At 37.9% G+C, this 27,359-nt stretch overlaps 1 protein-coding gene across 1 annotated transcript in view; it reads left to right on the forward strand.

Annotated features, from left to right (window-relative positions):
* The window catches only part of LOC108710260 (A disintegrin and metalloproteinase with thrombospondin motifs 20), a 99,906-nt gene that overhangs the window by 17,923 nt on the left and 54,624 nt on the right, over window positions 1-27,359 (forward strand). The window contains exons 4-12 of the mRNA XM_041586391.1: window positions 13,332-13,591; window positions 16,200-16,283; window positions 17,459-17,583; window positions 19,027-19,067; window positions 19,543-19,648; window positions 22,430-22,576; window positions 23,810-23,951; window positions 24,415-24,519; window positions 25,922-26,067. Coding sequence (XP_041442325.1) covers window positions 13,332-13,591; window positions 16,200-16,283; window positions 17,459-17,583; window positions 19,027-19,067; window positions 19,543-19,648; window positions 22,430-22,576; window positions 23,810-23,951; window positions 24,415-24,519; window positions 25,922-26,067 — 1,156 coding nt within the window. The remainder of the gene's footprint in view (window positions 1-13,331; window positions 13,592-16,199; window positions 16,284-17,458; window positions 17,584-19,026; window positions 19,068-19,542; window positions 19,649-22,429; window positions 22,577-23,809; window positions 23,952-24,414; window positions 24,520-25,921; window positions 26,068-27,359) is intronic.

Here is a 27,359-nt window from a genome sequence, read left to right on the forward strand (position 1 = left end):
GTATGAGCCTAGCGCCTGTCACTAGCCCCTAATCCCTACCCCTACTTTTGCTCCTGCATGTAAAAAAACTAAATTGTTGTAAAAACCAAACAGTTACTTTACTTAATAGCCTCAGGAGTAAGCAATTCTTTCTGTTTGAAACTCAAGGTTTTGTCCATTTCAGTTTGTATGTTTCTTGTTTGTAGCCCAGTTGTTGGAAATCTCTGCATTCCAAAAGACAGAACACAGAGAGTGAATAGAGTCCTTCCATAACAGAATAAAATCACCATAGTAGCACCTGTACAAGATGATTTCTTTATCAGTTCTTGGTGAATTATGCCTCTCCTCAAAAACAATATGCAAAGAGATTTGTAGAGGTGCAACATATAATGCTAATGTTATGCTGGAGTTCTCTAGGGAGAGCTGATGTTTTCTTAGCCACTCTGCTTTGCATAGGTTAGTATATATCTATTTTGGTGAGAGGCGATAAATTCAAATTTATTTTTAGGGTGGCATTTTTTTGGGTTCTGTCTGCCTATTGCCATAGCTTATTTTGTTATCACCGTGCTTACTTGGGAGTTTCTTGGACGCTCCTGTTATTGCCCATTTTTTAAACTACAGAGAGGGTTATTTTCTCCTTATGAAACTTTATAGACTCTGCCCACTGGGGCAGGGGCTGATGTGAATTATAAGCCCACAGATATATATACAAAGTGATACCGTCACATATGCTTGTAACCAAAGTAAATATAGAGAACAATATACCTAGTGCAAGACAGGCTACTAATTTGCAGATCTCAGCTACATAATAGAAAGACCACTGATTTAAGTGTATTTATTACTGAAATACTTAAGCTTAAATGAAAAACTTGTAGTATTATGTTTGACTTTTGGCAAGTCAGTCAGTAAATCCTTCATCATATACTGTTACACTCTTGTTTCCTTCCTCTTGGTTTTGCAAATAAGTATTCATGTTATCTGCTGTGAAACTAAAGTTGATCGTGACATTTGCTGACCTGAGTATTTGTTCAGTGCTATCATTTTATCACTCTGAATAGATGTTGCTGTGACTGTAATGGCTAGAAAGAGACTGGGCTGTATTAGATTTCCCAGTATTGTACAGGATCAAAAGAAAAACAGTTTAGTTTGAACTTTTAGAAGTGGTATCTACAAGGTCTATATAAATAGTTAAATTTAAATTACATTTTATTCTAATGACAAAAAAGTAATTTAAATTCAATCTTTTCTATTGACACTGCAACATGGTAATTTAAGTTCAATCTTTTGGTTTTAACAAAATATGCCTAACTGCTAGCTGACCAGAAGAAGGCAAAAATCCCCAACTAAAGCCTCTTCAATGTGCTTGTAAAGACCACCTAAAATATTGTATAAAACATGTATTCTTCTCTAATTGCAAATTGACTGTTCACTATTCTTTTTTAGGAGAAAATAATTTTACATTACATTTTGCAAAGCACCAAGTAAATTGAAATTATGCCAAACAGAATATAAAATGTGTATATTATATATATGCTCAGAGATGGACTTCTTTTAGTTTTCTTTTATTTTGGCAAGCTTGTCAGACACCATGCTTAGAGATAATTATTTTGTATTACTCTCCACCAAATCTATGATACTGGGGTTGTAAACGAGCAAAGGGGCACGACGGTAAAGCAAAAGTCTTTTGGGCAGAAGGTCACAGTACAAGGCGTAGGCAGAAAGCGTAGTCAAATCAGGACGGATCAGGGCAGGCAGAGTACAAGCGGAGTCAGACAGGCAAGGGTCAAACCAGGAGATCAATCAGGAGGGATTCGGATACAGAAGAGTCGGTTACGAAGCAGGGTCAGGATTTTAGAAGTCAGGATTGTCAAAAGCAGGCAGGGGTCAAAACAGGTAATCAGATCACAGAAATACAGAAGCTTTAAACAGCACAGAGGCACCAGGAGCTCACAATGAGGAAACCTATAACGGGCAATGATAAAATAATATTTGTCCCTTTAAAATGTTTAAATTTCACGCCCTTGCGTGCTGGTGTCATTATGTCAGCGCGCCTGCGCCTATAAACCAGAAGGAGGAGGAGGGTGATTTATTCTCACATTACCCCCCCCCCTCGAGAAGGTGCCACCGGACCCCCAGGTTTCTCAGGGAACTTAAGATGGAATTGTTTCCTTAATCGATCAGCTCTAATGTCACAAACAGGAACCCAAGAATTCTCCTCAGGACCATAACCCTTCCATTGTACTACAATTACAATACAATTGTAAGTATTGCAACCCCGCACAAGGCGAGAGTCAAGAAGTTCTTGGACTACAAATTCAGGCTGACCCTCTACCAACACTGGGGGAGGAAAGGACTGTGGACGAACCTGTGAGGCTGGTTTCAAAAGAGATACATGAAAAGAGTTAGATATTTTAAAATTGTCAGGTAATTTGAGACGAACAGAAGAAGGATTTATTATTTCAGTGATGGGATATGGACCAATAAACCTGGGTCCCAACTTGAGTGAAGGAACCTTAAGTTTAATATTTTTTGTTGATAACCATACAGAATCTCCTATCAGATATTTGGGTGCTTCCCTACGCGACCTATCAGCTGCCCTTTTTTGAGCGGCCGTAGCTGCTGAAAGGGAATAGTGCACCCCGGACCAGATCTTGGCAAATTGTTTGACAGAAGAATTGACAGAAGGTACAGAGGATAATGAACCAGAAAAAGAAAATGCTTTGGGATGTAAACCATTAGCAATAAAAAATGGAGATTGACCAGTAGAAGCATGGGTTGCATTATTGTAAGCAAATTCTGCCCAGGGTAATAGTTCAGCCCATGAGGATTGGTTGTCATACACATAACACCTTAAGAATTGTTCAAGGGACTGATTGACCCTTTCAGTTTGACCATTGGTTTGAGGGTGGTATGTGGTAGAGAACGACAAATCAATCCCAACCAAAGAGCAGAATTTAGAAACGAACTGTACCCTTCTATCAGAAACAATATTGACTGGAAAACCATGTAATCTGAAAATATTAGAAAGAAATAACTCAGCCAAAGTCTTAGCAGATGGGAGGTGTGGGAGGGAAATTAAATGACTCATTTTGCTGAACCTATCTACCACCACCCAAATCACAGTTTTCCCATTGGAAGGAGGGAGGTCAACAATAAAATCCATAGACAGATGGGACCAGGGTCTGTCAGGAATAGGAAATGGTTTTAGCAATCCCTGTAACAGGTTTCTAGAAGACTTTGACAGACAGGACAGGAATTAACAACATTTTTGACATCTTGTTTAAATGAAGGCCACCACACATTATGAGACCATTTTTGAATTATGAGCCTCATCCAGAACCTGTTCCCTAAAATCCTCAGGTACAAATAACCTCCCGGAGGGAGTATCTACAGGGGCAGAGACTGAACTGAAGACAATAGTGTGGCAAGGTCTGATCCCAGAGCTGCCACAATTAACTCACCCGGAATAATGGGAACACACTCACTAGGTTCAGAAAGGTTAGACTGCCTTAATATTTTTGGAACCAGGCCTGTATGTGAGAGAGAAATTAAACCGGGTAAAAAAAAAATCCCATCTAGCCTGCCCAGTATTCAATCGTTTAGCAGACTCGATGTATAACAAGTAACAAGTAAAGACATTTATAGTATGCCCCCTCCAACAAGTGTCGCCATTCCTCAAACGCCCATTTCATAGCCAACAATTCTCTATTACCAATGTCATAATTGGCTTTGGCAGGTGAAAATTTCCTAGAGAAGAATGCACATGGATGTACCTTGTTGGTTATCAGATGCCTTTGAGAAAGGACCGCCCCTGCCCCAACCTCTGAGGCATCAACCTCTACGATAAAAGGAAGAGTAGTATCAGGGTGACGGAGAATGAGAGCAGACACAAATTTTTTCCTGAGAAATTCAAAGGCTTGAATAGCCTCAGGAGGCCACATACTTGGATCTGCGCCTTTTTGGTTAGATCTGTAATTGGAGACACCACCAAAGAAAAGTTTTTAATGACTTGACTATAATAATTAGCATAACCTAAGAACCTTTGGGTTGCATGTAAATAAAGGTGCATTTCTCAAGCTTCGCAAATAAGTTATTTTTCCATAAGCTGAGCAACACCTCCCAGACATGTTTTTGATGGTCACCCAAATTAGAGGAAAAAATTTGAATATCGTCAAGATATACCACTACGAATAACCCCAGCCGGACGATATAGTTGACAAATTACTGGAACACTGCGGGGGCGTTGCAAAGACCGAATGGCATAACTAAATATTCGTAGTGGCCCTTCCTGGTGTTAAAGGCCGTTTTCCACTCATCCCCTTCCCTGATACGAATGAGTTTATATGCACCCCTAAGGTCAAGTTTGGAATAGATGGTAGCATTCTTGACCTGATCAAATAACTCAGAAATCAGCAGAAGGGGATAGCGGTTTTTGATGGTAATTTTATTAAGGCCCCTATAATCAATACATGGGAGAAGACCTCCATCTTTTTTGCCCACGAAAAAGAACCCAGCACCAGCAGGGGAACTAGAAGATTTTCACTTATATAATCTTTCATTGCTTGGGCTTCGGGCAATGAAAGAGGATAAGTTCTCCCTCTAGGGGGAGTAGACCCAGGAATAAGGTCAATTGGGCAGTCATAACGCCTATATGGGGGTAATGTTTCTGTGGCTATTTTAGAAAACACATCAGAGAAGTCAGCATAAGCTGCGGGTAAACCCTCTAGAGAGGTGACTGCCACCAATTGAGGAACGCTTATGCAAGAGCCCTTACATTTTTGACCCCATTGAAGAATCTCCCCAGTTACCCAATCAATATGTGGGTTATGTACCCGTAACCAAAGTAAACCTAAAATTAAAGGAGAAGAAGTAGAACCCTCAATAACATAGAAGGACAACTCCTCAGAGTGCAAGTTGTTAGAACACATTGACAAAGCCACAGTCTTTTTAGTTACCAAACTTGTTCCCAAGGGGCTTTTGTCAACGGCTAAGATGGGAGGAATAAGGGGTATTAGATGAATATTAAACCTTACTGTGAAGGCCGCATCCAAAAAACTCCCCGTCCCCCCAGAATCCGCAAAAGCAGAAACCTTAACGGAGCCCGTAGGCCAGGTTAATTTAACAGGTACCATGATCCTAGAGGAAAATTGGGGAGAGGAAACTTCTCAACCCAAATGGAGCTCCCCTTCTCCATTTAGGCTTTGAAGTTTCCTGGCCTCTTAGGACACTGGTTGAGAAAATGACCCTTTTCCCACCAGTAAAAACACAGACCCTGAGACCGCCTGCGGGCCTTTTCCTCAGGAGTTAAATGAGTGTTACCCAATTGCATTGGTTCCTCCTGAGGTAGAGGCACTGAGTGGTTAGATGGCTTAATATTAGTAAACCCCGTAGGAAAGGAAGTACCCTTCTCACCCCTTCTCTCCCTCTGTCTTCTATCTACTTGGATGGCTAGACACATTAGATCATCCAGATTAGTAGATAGATGGTAGTTTACTAAACTGTCTTTTACAGCATCAGAAAGCACTAACCGGAATTGACTCCAAAGAGCCATGTTGTTCCAACCAGTTTCAACAGCCCACTGGCGGTACTCAGTGCAATACACCTCTGCATCCCGTTTTTCCTGGCATAATTTACGAATCGCTGTATTGGCTGAAGAAGCACGATCTTGGTCATTGTAAAGTATCGCCATAATATTGAAGAAGGTTTCTAGGGAAAAGCGGGCAGGGTCAGAGGAGGATAATCTTAGGGCCCAAATTTGTGGGTCGCCCTGTAACAGGGTCATTACAAACCTCACTTTTACCTCTCCAGTAACGAAGGAGTGAGGGAAAAAGCTAAGGTATAATTTGCATGCATCCTTAAAGACAAATAATTTTGTTCTATCCCCACTAAATTTTTTGGGGCAAGAAATTTTGGGTTCATGGAATTTATGAATATTACCCATCACGGCAGAAGAACCCTCTTGGACGGCAACAGGAAGTGAAACTACTGGACCAGGTGTCTGTTGCGTAGTATCCAGTCTGCGAGTCAGGTTATGAACGCCTTGCATCAGATAATCTTGTTTCCGCTCTTGATCCTCCAAGGGCTGCAGCAGAGTAGTGAGGAGCACTTCAGTGGTAGAAGGAGCAATAGGGAAACCTATTGAGGGGATACCGAGGTGAACACAGAGGGGGTCATTTATAACGTTCGGCCAGCGCATATTTATTATCAGATGGTTGAATTGCCCATGTTTTTTTTCCTGAATGCTAAAATATTGCACTGCTGTGCCTGTCTTTCCTGTTCTTTCTATGATTATTCACTATACCGAGACATACATTACGTCGGTTTTTATGTGGCGAAGCCTGGCAGTGTGTGCAGTGAATTTTGTCGCTATGTGTTTTCTACCGCATAATAAATCTGCCCCTATATTTTTGCACCTGCGCTAACAGTTCAAACTCTTGTAAATGTGCATACAGTAATTCTTAAGGCTGTTACTTGTGCTGATATGCTCACATGTATACCTTTTTTCAGACCTCTGTTCAACAAACAATGTAGACAAACTGCAACTTCAGGCTGTTGTGCAAACTTGATGGAAGACAGAAGAAAGAGTGCTAGGAATCAGATTTCTTAGGAACATAATCAGTGTTCTACCCTCATGATGCAGTGTTCTTCCTGAAGTTTTCCTTCTGTTGATTTCATATAGTCCTTTCATAGTTCTCTCTTGTGCTGATTTGATATAACTTGCAAACCAATACTTCATATATAGGCTTATTTAACTGTGAATATTTTATTTTCTTTGCATCCTGCAGTACTAAGTTTCATAATGTCTTCCTTTATATTTTTTAACTTAACTACCATCCTGTTTGGCTGCAGAATGCTGATGTGCAGCTGGAAGCTATCACGTGTCTTTAAAGAGATCTGTTACAGAATAGCTTGCATTTGGCAAGAAACTGAAACCCATGCTTGCCATGCCAGTGTGTCATCTACATATTTGTCTTCTCAACCTGCTTCTGAGTGTTTGGGTTTGCTCATAATTATATATCAGGTATTTTATCACCAGCTCTGTAAGAAATACCTATATTTGTGTGTGTGTGATGTATCTATATACAGTCATGTTCAAAAGTTTGAGCACCTTTGATTAGAATTTAGATGATATATTTTTTTTGATTTTCTAATTGAAAATGAGTTATCATAATCTCTGCAAGGTAGGCGCAAACTAAAACATGACCCCCTCTCTGCAAATTCTAATCCAAAATTGCTATTTATTTGCTGAATTTTACAGTTTGGAAACAATATAACACAAATGGGGTTATGCAGTAAAAAATGCTAAACATTTGCCCAGGTGCAGTAACCCATAACAACCAATCAGCAGTTAACATTTATATTGTTTTAATGCAAAAATGTTATTTGTTGCAATGTCAGTAAAAACAATGGGTTACTGTACCTGGGTGTCAGGACGCCTGATGGCGCTCCGTTTCTCTTCGGCACCGCATCAAAGATGGGCAGTGCCCATGACCCACGTGGTCCGACGCCGGCTCGATGACGTCACTTGCCCGGATCGAAATTCAAATACTTAAGGACTCGGGTTCGATGCCGGATTGTGTTTGGTTCCTGGGTGCATCTATAATTTGTGCTGACTAATTCCTGAACTTGGATTTTGCTGTATTCTGCCTGCCTACCGAACCTTGCCTGAAATTTGACGACGATTACTCCTAACCCCTTCTGATACCGCAAACTTGGTCCTGAACACCCAAGCTTCCTCCTTGGTCCTGACTACTCCTTCTGGGAGCCGATAGGCCCCCTGACACTGGGTAAACTTGGTGCCTTTTTCTACATAATGGGGAAAGTCTGTGTACTCTTCCAGTTGGTCCATACTTTTTTTTGTACATTTTTAATACTTTAATTGATCTGTAAATATATAATACAAGCAGAAACCTATGAGTATGTGCTTTGAGCTGGGAATGGCTAAAGAAGGTATATAATCACTTTTTGCTTGCAATTTCCACTATGTCATTACAGTCTATACCAGTCAAGATAAATAAAGCTGCTCCTAAGCTGGTTAGGTAGGCAAAGCCAACCCCCAAATAACTACATATGGTTTACAAGAGGTTTAGCTAGCATGGGAGTATATATGTGGTGTAGATCCAACATTGCATGCAAACATAGAATAAGTAAACATCACCTACAATCTCATCCTAGAAGCCAATAGTTAAAGTATGCAGATGCCTGTTGCACTTGCCATATTTTTTTAAAAAAATATTAAATTCAGCAAATGCATAGTAATTGTGAAGTAACTTAGTATAAGTATGTAAAATGTGTTTTTCCAATGCAGAGGATGTTGTACCTTTTCACTTTGAAAGTCAGAAAAGCATGTAGTTTGGCCAGGAGAGGCCAAAAGTTAGGGCTATCATGAGCATGTATATAAGTGTGTGTCTTGCTGAGGTAAATAGTGTTGCTTGAAAATTGGATATTACATTCTAAATTCTAGAATCCTTTAAATTGCATTTGCTCTCAAAGTAGTTCTTCACTTTTTTGTCCCTGCCCACTTCTGCCCAAGTCCGTTCTAGTTTCCAGCAACAGCCCTTCCAGTTTAATAGTGGTCAGCGTGTAGCAGGTATAAATACAAGTTGCAGGTCTGGGCCAAGTCTGGGTTTCAAGAAATGGTCCTATGTTGGACTCAAACAACGCACCTCACAGCAAATGTATCATTAGAAACTAACCTGTTTTGAAAACATAGAGGAAATGTAATGTGGACCCCACAAAGGCTGGGTTTTTAAGCCTCTTTTTGCCATAGTATAGAAGAGGATTTTTTCGCCATGGGGGAATTTAGTAATTTTTCATTTGTATTATATAAAACATTAAATAAGCATAAAGTTTCATGCACTCAATAATTTTAGTATAATTTTGACTGTGACTGCTAGTGCCATCTGTTGCATTCCTGTGGGTTTTTCTAGAGGTCCAGGAACTCCATGTGCTCTTACAGAAGGCGTTGCTGTGTGTTCTTTGGTATTAAGAACAATTACACTTCCATTCATCTATATAGTTTTGTATGGAAATTCATGATACATTTTTTTTCAGTACAACCAGTTTAATCAGAATTTATAGTAGAAATGTTTTATTTTCAAACATTCTGCTGTGTTGCCCAAAAATCTGCACTATGGATCATATAAAGTTTTATTTTTGTTCAACTCTGCCAAAAAGCACTTTACTAAGAGAGAATGTGCCGTAAAGAAAAAATGTATGTAGGATAATACTGTATCATAGAGTTGATGACGTAGGTAATAAGATAGTAATAGTATAATAGTAGTTTGCCAGCCTGAACCAGGATTAATTTTTGGGGGGCAAAATTAGTTCTTGTGATCTTGGTAAATTTGCAATATTTTAATATAATATTAATATATTATTAATATATAATATAGTAATATAATAATATTTTATACTCTTTCTCCCTCTTTCTTTCTTCTGACAAGTTCATCTACTGGATTATGGATCACGGTCGGAAATTGACCAGCAGGTGTTGCTGGTCATATTAATAGCACTTATTTCCCGTAAGCTCCCCATAGACGCAAAGATTTTTCTTACTGAACGACCGTTTTTAGTGAAGTCCGTCCAATCCTTCGAAAATTATCGTGAAGTTAGTGGGATTCGAACGATCGTACATCTTACGATTTTTCGGCTGTCAGAAAATTGATCGGCCAGGTTAAAAAATCTTTATCGGTCCCAGTGCAATCTATCTATGTCTGCAGGGCCAAGCAGGCAGCTCCCCTTTGTTTTCCTGGCAAATGGTCTTTTTAGTTGATGGACAACTCGTACGATCTTTTCAAGATAATCGTGGTCTCACGATGACGACCGGATCTTTTAAAAATCTTTACATCTATGGCCAGCTTTACTATCTTAAATTTCAGAACAGAAACTCTCCTTCTTTTATGCTCATGTGGAAAACGTTTTAAACCTTTCTTCCCCTCTTGCTCTATCTAATTAATTACTTTTTTTAATATTGGTCTAGAATACTTCCATTTATCACTGCTGTATAAACCTGGGGTCATAAACATGTAACTAAAAATACATTTTTCTTCCTGAGATTGCGCAGAAACTTGCAAAGACAGCTTAGAATGACAGTGTCATCAAGTTGGCAGCAGAACATAACTGAAATATGACATTGTCAAGGGGTTTTGTTGGAAGGCAGATTGTTTAAATGTAGAAGTATTGTTTAAATATAGACGTATGTACATGTTTGTGCTTGGCACTCAACAAATGTTAGCTTGGCACTAGAGAAATTCAGGTTTTTGAACAGCTGGACTAACAGGGTGTTTAAAGCCAGTGCTTAACACAGCTGATCACATGTTTTTATTTAAAAAATATTGACAGCTGGTTGGACATTACAGCTTTGTGCCTTATTTTTATGGGATTCGCAGATGATGTAATTTTCTTAAAATAAAACCATTAGCAGCCACTGAATGTTGGTGAATTCTTTTTTTCCTCTGCATTATAAAGATAAGTGTCAATGAGGTTTGCATTGCACAGTTAGTGTATGTGTATCTAACAATTAAAAGTGTTTAGTGTTTCTCTTGAAAGTATAGTGACTATCCTGTAGAAAAAACCATGCCAGATTTACTTTGTGGCCATACACAGACTGAAAAATGCTGGTGACTTGACCTCCCCAGATTCATTGAATATGGCTCACCTGATGGCCTACCTTACTGATATCTGGGTATAAACTGTACAGGTATCTGTCGAGCAGGTTAGAAAATTCTATTGGTCAAGGGCCACATCAGCTTTCCTACTCAGAGATGGTCACCACAACATTTCAAAATAAATGCTGCTGCTAGGTTTATACACACTGTGCTTCAACCTACATGCTAGGTTGACTCTCTTCACTGAATTCCACTACGTTTCATGATAAAATTCAAACTAAGGAACCTGACATTCAAAGCAGGTTCACAACTCTGCTCCTCCCTATCTCCAAGTACTTAAACCATTCATTGCTCTCTTCTAACAATCTATTTCTTAACAAATCACTAAGTACTTCTTTATATAAATGTGTTTAGGACTTTATTAGAGTTGCATCGCTTCTCTGGAGTTTCCTCCAATTTCCCATCCAACATATCTGTTCTCCATGAAAGTGATTTCTTAAAACACATTTATAATCTTACCCAAGCCCACCAGGACTGTATTTAATATATACATACCTAGTCAGCCCTTTGATGCCTTCATAAAAAAAAAATCTGTACAAAAAAAAAATCCCTGGAGCATGACACTTTCTGCTTAATGTTTCCTGGCAGATCACTTCTTTTATCGTCTTTCATGTTTAGGTTTTACCCACAACTTTATGTTGTTTAAGTCAGGGAACTGTGAGGGCCATTCCTAAAACTTCATCTTGATTTTCTTCAAGCAGTTTATGGTAGCGTTTGAGGTATATTTATATATGCTTATTGTCTTGTTTTAACTATCCCTTTTTCAGCTTCAGGTTCTTAGCTAGTTGTTTTCCACTTGCGTCTAACATGTTCTGATATTTAGTGGAATTCATGTTTGTTTTTTTTTTGCGTAACTCAGATATTGCAGGTAAGGATGTTGACATTTGTGATCTCGCAGGTAAGGCTTCCTCTTTGAGTCTTATACTCATATATCATGTTTATGCAAGCAGCAATGCACCATGGAACAGTGCAACACCCCACCTGTGCCAGCCAAACCTTCCTGCAGGTCCTTTGCAATCACGAGAGGCATTGACTTTCTGGCCAGTGGATGAGCAGTTCTCTCTGAAAGCTTTCTTGGTCTCCTAGATCTTGTCTTAACTTCCACAAAGATATGAAAAGGTGAAAAATTTAATTTTAAACAAATGTTGGGGGTTTCAGGGGCGATCCTGGACCCTCCGCCGCCTCCGCCCCCTCCCCCGGAAATTCGCTCTTAAAGTACCAGGAGCAGCATTTTTGCTGCCCCTGGTACCTAGTGGGGCGCTGCCGCCTGAGGCGATAGCCTCAACTCGCCTCAATGGCGAAGCACCCCTGGGGGGTTTGGCACCCCCAAGTGGAAGAAGTCTTTCCTTCTCCTTTAAAGGAGAACTAAACCCTTAAAATGAATATGGGTAAAAATGTCACGTTTTATATACTGAACTTCTTGCACCAGTCTAAAGTTTCAGCTTGTCAATAGCAGCAACTTCAAACTTGTCACAGGGGGTCACCATCTTGGAAAGTGTTTGTGACACTCACATGCCCAGTGGGCTCTGAGCAGCTGTTGAGAAGCTAAGCTCGGGGGTAGCCACAATTTATCAAGCAAAAAATAAGGTTTGTCTGTAATATACAAAAATCTAGGGGGGGGGGTGGAAGCACTCTTAAGGCTAATACAAAATATATTTAAGTATAATGGAAGTGCTACTTACAATGCACTTCCCTGGGCCCCTGTCTCATAAGTAATTCAATATAAATGCAAATGCATATGTTTACAAAACAGGGGTTTTTAGTTACAAAGTTATGATCATAAAGTTGAAAAGCCACCATACCACGTCAAGGTAAACCCCATATGGCGGTCCCTAACTTACTTAACTCAGGTCACAATATAAAAAGATACTTCTCTGCATAATAGCATTACCTGTACACAATGTGTGTTGTGCAGCCAGCAAGGGCTTTTAAGGGAGAGAGATTGCTCAAACCAACGCCCATATTTAAAAGCATAGGACCACCATTAATATAAAGGGGTGGGTATGGGGTGCTATTAAAAAACCACACTGAGCTGAGCCACAGCTTCAGGCTTTGTAACTAAAAACCCCTGTTTTGTAAACGTATGCATTTGCATTTATATTGAATTACTTATGAGACAGGGGCTCAGGGAAGTTCATTGTAAGTAGCGCTTCCATTATACTTAAATATATTTTGTATTAGCCTTAAGAGTGCTTCCACCCCCCCCCCTAGATTTTTGTCTGTAATATAGGCTGATGCTACAGGGCTGATTATTACATTCTGATGCTAATTGCACTGGTTTCTGTGCTGCCATGTAGTAATTATCTGTATTAATTACTAATCAGCCTTATATTGTGACATTTCTATTCTATGTGTACTGTATATTGTGAGTGGGTCCCTAAACTCAGTAACTGACAGCAGCACAGAGCATGTGCAGTGAATGAGCAGAAAAGAAGATGGGGAGCTACTGGGACATCTTTGGAGACACAGATCTTCCCTGCTAAAGGACTGTGGTTGCCATGGGCTGGTACAGAAGCTCAAAACATAATGTACAACATTTCTAGCTACTTCTTTAATTAAGCTTTTGTTCTCCTTTACGAATAGATACCATAATGCAGTTCTAATATACACAGTCTAATTGCTGAAAGTAGATGATTTTGTTTGAATGTTATTTGCATCTTTCTGCATACTAATTTTCCACAGATCTTAAAAGAAAAGAAGAGCTCCATCTTCAACTTTCAAACAGCATAGAACAAGATACTGCAAGTTTTCAGAACCTGTCAATTCCTCACTATTCATCACAGAACAAGACACATGAAGAAAGTGCAAGCAGATCACACATTAGAAAGAAGAGATTTTTGTCATATCCAAGATATGTAGAGGTTATGGTTACTGCTGATGCAAGAATGGCACATCACCATGGACACAACTTACAGCATTACATCTTAACTTTAATGTCCATAGTAAGTAATGAACAAACCCAGTACTAATGTAATGTAAAAATAAACCATTTATTTTGGTATATTCTGTTCAAGGCCTGAAGTAAAAGTAATTAGCTACCTGAAGAGGAATTTAATTAATGTTTTAACTAATGGCTAGTGACAGCAGTCTGCATTTGCAGGCAATTTCCATTCAAAGTAAATTAGTCTGTTGTGAGCATTTTGTCCCCCTCCCAGAGAGATACAAAATGCTCACGAGACCAAACATTTGAAATCACTCTGTGTGCCATTAAGCTGTTTACTCATTTCCTATTCGGTTTGCGAAGAAAACTAAAGATTTGTCGAGGCATGAATCTTGCAAAAAGTTTCCTTGATTCAGTGCATAATAATAAAATGGACAAGTTCGAATATAATGGGCCAGATTCAATTAGATTAGAAAGACTTATTTAGTTTAAGTATAATTGTAACAAGCAGGACAAATCCAGAGCAGTAGCTATGAATGCAAAGTGCTTTTATTGGGTAAAATTGCACCACAACATGTTTTGGGCTAGGCCCTTTATCAAGTGACACTTAGGGGCCCATTTACTAAGGGTCAAATTTTCGAATTCAAAAACCTTGAATTTCAAAGTAATTTTTGTTTACTTCGACCATCGAATAGGCCAAAATTCGAATTGAAAAAATGTTGAATATTCGACCATTCGAAAATCTAAGGTACTGTCTCTTTAAAAAAACTTTGACACTTCGCCACCTTAAACCTGCCGCATTGCTATGTTAGCCTATGGGGACCTCCTAGAACTATATATATAGCTAGTATTTGGCTAAGTTTTTAGAAGTCAAAGTTTTTTTTTTGGAAAATCGTCCGATCGATCGATTAAATCGTTCGATTTGAATTCGATAGAAAATGGCTAAATTTAATAAAAAAAAAACGTCGACTATCGAATTTCTATAATTTTACCACTTCGAAATTTGACCCTTAGTAAATGTGCCCCTTATACTTGAACATGTCATCTTGGGGTGTGGACACAGGACACCCCTGCAGGAAAATCCAACTAAAATCGAAAAGGGTGAGTTACAGTATATTCCTATTTGGTCTTTATTCAGTTCAGATTGTCCCATGACATGTGTCAGATGCAATTCAATGAAAAAACATTACAAAAACTCTATTGAAGTCTATGAAAAAAACTGGAATGAAATTAGGAGAATTGAATCTCGCTTATAAGTTTGCACATAAAAAGATAGTGTCTACTCATTGATTTGAATCTGGCCCAACATCTCATATAAAGAGATATGAAATTGTGAATACCTTCCTTGAGTTGCTGCCTAAGAGGTAATGCATAAAACCATGTTACATTTCATTCAAATCATCTCAGATATCTCAAATATCAATATCATGCTCTTTATTGTTTGCATCAAAAAGATCCCTTTGATTATTTTTACTACATTAAGTAAGACAGGCCTGAGGAATAAAGCCTTATTCCTTTATATAAAGGCCTTGTATTAACAATGGAACCCTTTATGTTATGGCTAAATTATTTTGAATTGGCATGCACATAAAATAGCTCACCCTACACATTTGTGCACAGCATTAATTCGCTAGACAAGATGTTTCTTTGGTAAAACTTTCTATTCTAACAAGCTGCTGGAAAAGTTATACTGCCACCTCTGAACCAATGAACTCCATTCAGTTGAACTGAAGAAGCTGCTCGGATGAGTAGTGAAACGTCTTCAATAATTACTCGGCAAGTCCAGTTGTTTTACAATTACTTATATTAGATATACCATGACCTGGATGAATGAAAATCTTCATAGTCAATGGCTACATTGGATTCCTGGCACAATATTACCCATCAGCTATGTACTTAAGATTTTTCTGTACTACTAGTAGTTGCATTTGATTTTTTCTGTGCTCCCCCAGAATGTCATGGTGCAAAACATTTTCTTGTTCATTGCTTCTGGACTGTCCTCTGTCCTACTGTGAGAAATATGCTCCACACACAGTGCAACACTGATTGTTATTTACTAAAATCCAAATTTCTCTTATAGTTTATTAAAACACAACCAAACGTCCATGCTCGATAGGACCTTATTTATTAATAAAATAACCCAAATAAATTCGATCGCATAAAAACTAGATACAATTTTCTGTGTTTTTGTCCGAAAACCAAGAAAATGTCGGATTTTTGGGCTAAATCCAGCACAGACCACAAAAATTTCAAATTGGGATAGGTGCCTCTCCCATTGACTTAGATACAGGACTTCAACTGGTCTGAGAAGCCGGGTTTTTGGATTTGTGGCTTTTTGCAGCATTGAGGTATAATGAATCTCAAAAAAAAATTTCCACAAATAATTTGAGTTTTTGCCCCAAAAAGCCCAACCAGATAAATTAGAGGTTTGCTGTGGTCCCTTATAGCCTATGAGTAAGTGCCCATCCTTGGCACGAAATGCGTCAGGCTTAATTATGCCCTAAAGATTTTCTACTTTTTAAACATCATCTGGGCTCCTCTATTTCAAGCAACAGTAAGTCTCTCCCAACTTTAACTTTTGTTTAGTATATAACCCCCTCAATATCAGAAATTATGGCCTGACTAAATTTTATGAATTTTACTAATCCATCTCATACATATTTTTGCAGGTTGCTGCTATTTATAAAGACCCAAGTATTGGGAATCTTATAAACATCATGATTGTGAAACTTGTTATAATACACAGTGAGCAGGTAAGCATAAAATTTGATAGTGGGAATATGCCACCAACATGGTTGTGCATATATTTTTGGTGGCAGCCTTGGCATGGGGTGCAATTCTGTATTCATACAAAATTATTGTATCAATTAATATTTTTTTTGTTTTACACTTTATGTACAAAATTACACTATAGTGACATCTGGTGGTCAGTTTTATTGCGTTCACCTACAGGTCCTTTCTTTTATGGTTTCAACACACAGGGACTTACTTACTGCAATATTATGCCCATGAATTATTAAGATACAAAACTTTTTTTACGTGATTTGAAACAGGTGAGAAAATGTCAGTCTGTTGCCAAACTCCATGTGTGAAATATTTTTCTTAGTATAATTTGCCAACAAGTGAAAGTAGTCAAATGTGAAACAGTCAAATAGCAAATATAGGATAAAAGAAAAACATCAAAGAAGCAAAAATCATTATTGATTATACAGTCATTTTTTGTGTAATTTTTAGTTCCATGAATGGTAATTTGCAAACCCAATTTTGTACGAAAACTGCAAGGTTTTTAATCCAGAATGCAGGGTTTTTTAAATAATTCCAGAGTAATCTCAGGGTAAATTGCGTATGATGCATCAAAGCAAGTGCAATATTGTCTGCATATGATTATTTAGGCACAAGTCTGCTGCTCCTATTGGATCCAGGGTCTCCTTGCATCAACTGAAGCACATATAACAATTTGGGACAGGAGGCAGAACAAGCACAATTATTTGGAAGTGCAAAGAGCATGTTAGCCCTCAGATCCCTTTAATGAATGGCATCAATATGACTGTATTCATTTTTGTGCGACTGCAGTTGTGGTTATAAACAAGCCCTATAGTCCTGATACCTGTGTGCATTTTGCACTGTCCTCTTGTCCCTGTTTTGTAATGAATGTGTAACGTTGGCCATGCAAGGGCTGATATGCAAGCTGCCGATCCAGTCTCCAGATTGGCCTATGTATGATGCCTGAAATATTGTCCTCATTTACCTGTTTAAATAAGCAAAAGGGCATGGATGTTTAAGAATAAACATTTGTGAATATTATAACATATGGCTATAATTTTTCTTTTAGCAGACATCCTGCTCACTGTAAAAGCCATCAAATTAAAATGCTGCTTTAGGCAAGGATCAGTTTTTAATAAATTGTCTGTTTTTTCTTTACATTTAGGATGGACCAGTAATAAGCTTTAATGCAGCAACAACTCTCCACAACTTTTGCTTATGGCAAAGAACTCAGAATATTCCAGACGATTCCCACCCAGCTCATTATGATACAGCTGTCCTCCTCACCAGGTACATTTACATATACTGTTTATCCTTTGTCTCCCTTGTGTCTTCCTCATTAAATGAATAATCCATTGTGGGCTGGTAGCAGATGGAAAAACATCACAGAGGCTAAACTGAGGAGAAATGCTGTGAAAGCAGCATTGTATAAATGCTACTAGTTGCTAGTAGATAAAATATTGACTTGGTATGTTTGCATCCCCTGCATGCAACATAATTATGAATAAGTTGTAGTTGTTTTGTTGATGATGGCATTTACTCACACACAATTCCTCAACTGCATTCTGTCATAGAATACAATTTACATTTTCCCTGTGCTAGCATGGGTTTCCTCTGGTTTCTCTGTTTTTTTTCAACACTCCAACAACATTGCAATGTAATTTATACCTGATAAAACAGACTGTAGTGCCTGGACAATAATACAAATGACAATAATAACAAAGACCCCATGTTGATTGTATATTTATATTTTTGGTTTGGTTTGGTTGGGGAACTGTTTGTGATGTGATAAAGGTTGAAATGTTGACTTACACCATTAAACCTTTGCACATAAATGAAGTCCCTTGAATGCTCCATGTTCTTTATGCTGATATATATATAAATTTAATAAATAAGTTATTGTTTGTGTGTATATATATATATATATATATATATATATATATATATATTATATGGTGTGTATATACAATTACCACCACCCTGTCCGCACGTGTTCACAATGAACTTGGCCAACTATACAAAACAGCATGCACACATTGGTAAATTCTTCTCTCCTAAAGTAGGCAGGCCTGGATTTGTGGAAAGGCCACCTAGGCCCGGGCCTAGGGCGGCAGGATTTTAGGGGGGCGGCATGCTGCCCAACCACAACCACATTGGTTCAAAAACACTGGGGATGTACAGGAGATACAATAATTTTGTTAATTTCCCGTGCGCAATCCACATTGCTCAGGTCCCGATTATGAAAATTTGCATTAATAAAGGGGGGCACGGGTGACGAACGGCAGTGGGCCTAGGGGCGCCCGCTATGTAAATCCGGCCCTGAAAGTAGGCAACCCATAGATCGACAATCAGTTGAGCTTTTAGGCACCAGAAAACCACTAAGCTGATTGCTAAACATTTTTTAGAGCCTGGACACAGTTTGCCTACTTTTAAATATATAGGTGTCAACTACATCCCTTAGCCCAGGAGAGGAGGTGATTGTTCACACACCCCCTTTTACAGCAAGAAACTTTCTGGATTAAAACATTGGGTACGTTGTTTCCAAAAGGACTGAACAGATAGTCCAAAAGTACTGAATGAAAAAATATTGTTCTTTTAGATGTTTTTTTTTGAGAAGCATTTAATGATCCACATATGGATGTACAATACATTTTCTTTGTATGATTGTATTAAAAATACATCAAATCCACTTAACACTTGTGAGTAATCCATAATTATTTTTCTTATCCACAGGGAGGATATTTGTAGAGCTAGTGAAAAGTGTGACACATTGGGTGAGTACAGATAGGGTTATTATTTCAATGTGCTGCATGTTGCAATGTGTTATATTGATTTTTTTCAATATTGTAAAACGGAGAAAAGGGAGGTTGTGGGCTGGACTAGCTGTTAAAAAGATTTGGAACCAGTTTTGTATACCTATCATTAAAACCGCCCAGTGCATAGCAATGATGCAGATACTAGGATAATAAAAGTGAAGGACATTAAACTGGGACACTGGGGAGTCTGTCTTTTTTTTAGAGGGTTACTGTGCTTCTTGATGTATACAGTAGCCGGTTGTAGACAGTATTCTTTTCTTCAACAGTTGCAATGCATGCTAAATTGGTGAAATACTGCATACCCCTTATGTTGCATGATATAGTAATTTTAGCATGCAGGATTCACAGAAAACATAATCCAGTTATTACAATTTAAAATCAGCCCTTCAACAAATATTGGTTTACTTAAATGGAACATCTTTCAATGTTTCAGGTTTAGCTGAACTTGGTACAATGTGTGATCCCCACAGAAGCTGCTCCATAAGTGAAGAAAATGGCCTAGGCACAGCATTCACAATTGCACATGAGCTAGGGCACGTGTGAGTATCCTTTACATTTTTATTAATCATAAAGACACATTGCAGGAACTTCCTATCCCTGTGTGTTGCAACCATGCTGTATGCAAATGGAGATCAAGACAATAATGATCAAAAAAGTTTGTGTCCATAGCCTAAAGCTGGCCATAATGTACCAATAATATTGTATGCTTTATTTATTTGAATTGTCAAAACAAGAGAAAGGCGGCCTTCTATGTATGGCCCCTTGTTCACTCTCTGTCCATTTGGCCTGTTGGTCAGAGAGTGTTCATAATTGACAATTGTAGTGCTGCCTTTATATACATGATGTTTCTTTTTCTACTCACTGAAATGATCATTATAATGTCTCCTTTCAAATTTGGTGACATTACATATCACAACGACCATGTTCAGGCCATCTCCTTGGTGGAAGCCTAGAGGCTTTTCAATGTTTCTCAAATAAGTGCTCAGCTAAGTTTCAAAAACATCCTGAAAAAATTAACTGATGGAAGATCTGGACTTCTCCACTTTAGGAGAAGTCGTATACTTTATGAACGAGTCTGCTACTTGTGGGTGAGCTTCTTGTTCCTCCTACTAGCCACTTTAATTTTTAGGCATTCTGTTCCATTGATCCTTGAATTCCAAACTTTGGCGGGTAATATGAGTTTGAACAGTTAAGCCCTGATCCCTGTCTTCTCACAGGGTATTTCTGAATGATGCAGATTATGTTACTGGTTAATACAAAGCTTCAAGCTTTTGTATTAAGGTCCACACTTGACTACAGGAAATGTATACATATGTATCAGAGTAGTATGACTTATCCTTTGCCTTCTTGTTTCCTGAGGCAGATTAAGATTTAATAAACCAAGCCTTTGCCCAGAATCGTGGCATCTCTTCCTCTTTGCTCCCTAAACCCCAAGCTTCTCGCTTGGTTGCTAGTAATTAGTAAATTTCTTGCCTATTCTTTAGCCATATTACTATTGCTTCTTCAAGTCAGAATTCAGCAGGAGTTCTTTTTTAGTTATAAACTCCCCCCCCAGCCCTGTAAACCTTTGTATTACCATATCTCCAGCAATAGTCCCCCAATGTTGCCTGACCTATTAAAGAGATTTTTGCCTGAGGCTTTTCTTACTCCTCAAAGCCTCTGCCTTCTATTCCAACACCTCACTTACATCTTCATATACCCCCTGTTATTAAAACTTTCTAGATGTCTTTGATAAAAAAAATCAAGACCCTGCAATTGTCCTTCAGTGTGTATCTCATTATCTTCAAGTAAGGGCTTATCCTCTTTCTGCTCTAGAAACTCTGACCATAAAGGAATTCAGACTGGATGCATTTGACAAATTCCTTGAAAAGAAATGTTATTTAGTTAGTGCTGGAGTTCAGTCAGTAATTTTTCTATCTACGACAGAACAATTGGCTAACTAACCATTCTGTGTAACATTTTTTTTTCCAAAATGTAATATAGTTGGACAGAACTCTTCCCATAGGCTGAAATTACGTCATCATTAATTCTTTGACACTTGCCCTGTCTTCTATGTGTATGGCTATATCCTTATGCGTTCCCTCTTGTCACATCCAGAACCAGTTCACTTGCTACTGAGTCCTTATTTTGAGCTTTAACTACATTTTGACACAAGTTCAAAAAGCCTTATATATGTCTGATTCCATTCAAAACAGTCCTGCTTAGAGGTTAACGTTTTTTTCAAGAGACATTGCCAAGTATGTTAAATCTCAGCCCTTACTCAGCTTGGTCCATGATATATTGGACTTTTTACTATCGCTGTATTGCTTTTCTTAATCTTTGTATGTGTCCTTGCTCAAGCCATATGTGCATAACATCTCTGTCCTGTGCTCTTCTTGTTTCTATTTATTGCCATCAAGAATTTGAAATACAGGACATATTGAATTTCTGACATCTAGTGGCAAGAGTCACTGTAGTAAGGCTAGAGAAGTTTATGATTCCTAATGCTTAATGCACATTTATTATCAAGCCCTTACACTAAATGGAGGTGTATGGTATGGTTTCATTCCTTGCTTGTACACATCAGTGGGTTCATACTTCAACATAATTGTCTGTTGATGCCCCTAGTGTATTTGCCACACAAGTGCATTTTGCACCATTGCTCCAAAAGTACAAAAGAACAGATCAGCAATGTTCTGCCCCTGACAGCAATAGTACGAAAGTTATGTCCGACCAAAGCTAATAACAGTGTCCCTCTGAAAATCAGCAATACATGCAGAGATATTATCAGCAGCCGACAGAAATCTTCTAACCTGTCCAATCGACCAAACGACTGAACTAATATCAGTAAGTATTATACTCATTGGGGGAATGTAATTAAAATTTGCAAGCGATTTTTTTTTAAAATAGCATTCTTGCAAATGTTTAGAACTGCTTGCAATGTAAAATCATTTGCTGGCCAATATTACATTGTACATTATCACTAAGCAAAGGGTTAATGTTAACACCTGTTCTGGAGTTTCGTTAAATATTTGGACTTTGCTCTTGCCAAGTTTTAATACATGTTCACAAACTTCGTTGCAAGTCGTTGAGGTCTTTTTACCGTCAAAAATGATGCAAACATGGTGGCTAACATTTGCAATCAACTTTGCGCAGGTTTTTTTGCGTTAATGAAAAATTGTACATTCCCCCCATTGTGTATGACCTCCAAAAAAGAGTACTGCAATACAAAAAATGTTTAAATAATTAGTTTTAATCATTAAACCACACATGTGAACTGTTTTATAAAGATATACATTGGTTTGAAACACACTGATACATAGTTTTATTTTGATTTGAAGGTTCAATATGCCTCACGATGATAGCTTCAAGTGCAAAGAAGCCGGAATTAAAAATCAATTTCATGTCATGGCCGCAACTTTAAATTACAACACAAGTCCATGGACCTGGTCCAAATGCAGTCAGAAATATATCACAGAATTTCTAGAGTAAGTGGTTATTATTTAGATTTTTGCATGGTTTTTCATTTTGTTTTCTAATAATGAGAGACGGGTCTACATTGTGACTTCAGATTCCGTATGCTGGATCCATCCCAGAATACTGAAATGCAAACAGTTGTTGGATAGATTTGTGTAACTTCCCTTTATAAATTTCGGAATAGTGGTGCCATTTGTGGCATAATCACAACCTACCTTATTACTACTCATAATTGGTCTGTTTTCTTATAGTTTGTTACCAAAATCGAGTTTGACTGCAGCTACCAGCTTTAGGGTTTCTCATAGCTTGTAATGTTGCATGCAATATTCCCATGTGAACATTCATTTTTCCTTGTTCTTACTATGGTTAATCTGACAAATATGACCCTTGCAGTACTGTACTCAAGGTATAACACGTTTCGTGGGGTGGAATTTCTGATAGACTCCAACTCCTGAAAGCTGAAGCCATATAACAGAAAGACAATTTCTCTATACTACTAAAGTTGTATACCTTTTACTAATTTGACAAAAATATAGTATACCTACAGTATCCCTACCATTGCCACCCTGTAGGTTATTGCTGATGGCTTGGTGGGTGCTACAGTAAAATAAGATGTGGCCTCTTATCACCAGTTTGCTAGTGGGCAAAATATCCTCACACCTTTATCTTAGTGCACAAATCATACTGTATTTTTTTTTGTCTTGGTTTACAAAAAACTGGTGTAGCCCTGAGTTTATCATAGAAATCAAATACCCACACTTCCAATTGGGAGAGAGAAGACCTCACATTTGCATTAAAATTCACTGGCTTGCACACTGGACTATCCACAGAACAGGAATTTGATGTTTTAACGGCGGATTTTATCGTGAGATGTAATAAACATTCAGTTTTATATTCAGCTTCGTGAATGGTCCAGCTTGAGAGCCGGTCAAGTGTATTGCAAACATAAACACCATATTTTCCCTTAGCATTTTCATATGGCTGCTTCCTTTCACACTGGATTTTTACACCAAGGTACACAATGACTGCAAATCAATACATAACTTGATAAACACACCGTTTGTTAAACAGTATTTTGTCGCTGTTTTTTTACACCACATGATAAATAGGCCCTTAGGTGTGTGCAAGATCAGATTTTCTGTATTTTTCATTTTCCAAAATACTCCATAAAAATAATTTTTGTATGCTTATGAAATTTGCTGGAAAAGATGCAGTAATGCAGGCTTTAACATGTCTCTCTCTAGTACTGGTTATGGGGAATGCCTTCTTGATAAGCCTAATGGAAGAATTTACGAGTTCTCAAACCAGCTGCCTGGTGTAATATATAATGTGAACAGACAATGTGAATTAATGTTTGGCACTGGATCACAAGTATGCCCCTATATGGTAAGTTCTCCAGTAATAATGAGTTTCTTGTTTTTTTATAACTACTATAAATATGAATATACTATAAAGACAGGAAATGCATGGTTTTACTTGGATTGCAAAAATGTTCTTCTTTTGGGGATTGAGATTCAAACAAGGCAAACAATGGGTTTATGTAAAGTGTAGTGTTCCCTCTGAAGCAAATAAACACTCTTTATTAGAGTAACAGCATAATAGATATACATTTCTATAAAACCATTTCATTTTGGTGTCCCGGGTCCTGTAGTAGTATTAGACTATTAAAGTAGAAAAAAGTACTTGCTTTCTGGCTAAAGAAGGGCTTCCTGATATATAAAATATATAAAATGTAAAAAATATATAAAATGTTTTGTTATTGCTCTATAGGTAAGCATTCATTTTTGTAAATGAGAATGTAGAAAATGTATCTTTCCTAATCAAATGTACTATTTTGATGTACTATCAGAAGCAATGTAAACGACTGTGGTGTACAAGTACAGAAGGAATCCAAAAGGGATGTCGCACTCAGCATATGCCCTTGGCTGATGGAAGTGATTGTGGTCCTCATATGGTAAAGTTATTCATGTTATTAACTTTCACTTTTAATTGAATTTTTTTGCAGCCTTAAACAAGTTGGAGGGGGCACATTCTAGTTCCACATACAGTTATTAATTAGCCTATTGTCGCTCAATTATTAAGTGAGGTTGATCTCACATGTAGATCACTCATTTTAGCTCAGGAGTGATCTACTTGTTTTGTAATAGTCAGTTTGCTCTTCTATTCCCAGAAACAACAGGGATTTGTTTTTCTGAGGAATGTGTAAAAAAAAAAAAAAAAGCTTAAGGGATGATTTATTGGGGTGATGATTATGGTTTTGGGTTTATTGCTTCAAGTGTTTTACCAAGTAATGGATGGAGTAAAGGATGTCTGTCATTCATTCTCTTAATTTAAGGGCTATGGCACACAAAGCAAAACCAATATTTCAGGGGTTATTTACTAAACCTCAATTTTTTACTGGTCATGGTTTTTTGAGCAAAAACTCGAAATTTTTAGAGTAAAAGAAAATATTTAATTTTTCGAGATTTATTAAACTCCCAAGCTGCAAAAAGTCAGAATCGGATAATCCGCCATCTCAAACCTGTCAAAGCCATGTAGAAGTCAATGGCAGATGTCCCTTACAATTTGAAGTTATCGTGAGCTACACTGGGTTTTGTCTGATAGTCCAAAAAATTTGAGTTTTTCGGAAAAAAAAAGCAATTCGGGTGTCATATCCGAAAAAAAATGTATGATTAGGCTTTTCACTAAAAATCGTGGATGGGAGTTTGGTCCAGCTTGGTTTAATAAAAATATGAGATTTGAGTTTTAGTAAATTAACCACTTCAACTTGAAATCAAAATGCTAATTGCACTAAAAGTGGTGCTTTTGAGGCTGTAAATTTTATTGAGCTTTTTTTCTGTTGACAAGCATCAGTTCCACACTGTTTTCCATTAAAATAACTGGAAGCAGCAGTGATGGATTTGGGTGCTGCACCAGTTGAAGAACGCTAATAGAGAATAAACCCATAAGCACATGTACCCCCTTAAAGCTAGTTGGCTTTAGTTTTATCTAAATCGGAAACCCTGAAATACATATGCTAATTTTGCAAGTTATGATAAATAACACAATAGAATTTAAACTTTTGATTCATAAAAGTTTCCATAAAAGTCTGTGGTTGACAACATAGATGGTATTAGGTGTTTCTGAGCTGGCAGAAAATACATCTTGTTTTTGCCACCTTTGATAATGCAGCTCCTCATTTTAAGATTGCTGTAGTGGTAAATTTCTTTCTTATGGGATTCATTTTTATGTAGCTAACTTAAATTCAAAAACACAGTAACCACAGTAAAAATGCAAATTTCATTTATGCAGGCCAATTTCATTAACTATTCATCTGCTATCTATAACACCTTATGTCATTGTTTTTAATTATACAGTATTGTCGCAGTGGTATTTGTGTAAACAAGGCAATGGATACCCGGCCGGTAGATGGTGAATGGGGACCGTGGGGATCTTACAGCTCATGTTCAAGAAACTGTGGTGGTGGGATTAAAACTATTACAAGAGACTGCAGTCAGCCTGAGTAAGTCCTATTTTATAAACTTATGTAAAGTTGTCCTGAGTTAATTTTTATTGATTGGGGAATATGTCTACAAGAGTAGAATATTCTAGCAAATGCATGTAATGCATTATACCTACAAATATATAATTTTTTTTGAAAACCAGTGTGTAAAATGACTGGTTAGAGTAGACATATGCAGAGATGGGATGTGGCACTATACATTGTACAGAGGTGAGATGCCTTATCCGGAAACCCTAATAAGGAAGATCCAAATTATGAAAAGACCCTTATCCAGAAAACCCTGAGCATTCTGGATAAAAGGTCCCATATCTGTTTTAGGTTTTGAAATGCATTGGTAAACCTTGAGTAACATTACTACTGGAAAAATGTGTTTTAAAAGTAATATATACCTTAAGCAGGGATTACATGCTCTTCCCATGTCATTATGATGGGCACAGGGACCTTAGGCATAGCACACTCCATCAGGAGACGGGACACTAAAGGGCAAACTGGAACTTACCTCCTAATGCTATATATATCCTAATATTGGAATTACTATGAGTTAGATGGGTGCTGACTGCAGTCTGACCCCCACGTTCTAGCTACCACAAAGACCACCAACAGCTTGGCCTGCAAGCTTAAGTGATGCCAAAACATAGTATCCGTTTCAATCTAGGATCTATAGCACGCCTAGCTAATGGCAGCCATACCCTGCAAACTTCTACTGTTACTGCTACTGATCACTAATACCCATCCCCCTTTGTTTCCCAAACATGGCGATAAAGCTTCATTAAGTAGCTATTGTAAGGGTATGCAACCAGCAGATCTGGAAACATGAATCAGATTGACTGCACATTGGACCTCCTTAAGCAAGGTCCATAATTGCTCTTTTTTCTATTACTGTCTACTTTATGAGGGCCCTCAGTATGTCACGGGTGCCAAGGACATACATAGTTTTGGTTGAACAGCTGTACAACACAGCCTACATCTCCTATCCTGTAAACAGTTGCAAGAGGGACATCTGGAACTCACAGGGTTCCAGCTTTTAGAAGTTTCTTTCTGGGTCGGTGACAGTTCACTGGAGCTCTAGAGCTCAGGCAGAACATGACTTTTGTCATCTCCCTCCCTTCCTTTAGGGTTCCTTTCCTTTGTTGGGGACTACTTTGGCTCTTTACTCTTTGCTCTCTAGTGTCCTGCCTACTGAATATCGTTGTTTCTATGCTATGACCCTGTGTCCCCAAGAGAATACAAGAGCAAAGGATTTAATGGTGAGTAATAATGAATCCCTTTATCTTTAAACATTAGTTAAACAT

Source organism: Xenopus laevis, chromosome 3L (genome assembly GCF_017654675.1).
Source record: "Xenopus laevis strain J_2021 chromosome 3L, Xenopus_laevis_v10.1, whole genome shotgun sequence".
NCBI classification, from domain to species: Eukaryota; Metazoa; Chordata; class Amphibia; order Anura; family Pipidae; genus Xenopus; species Xenopus laevis.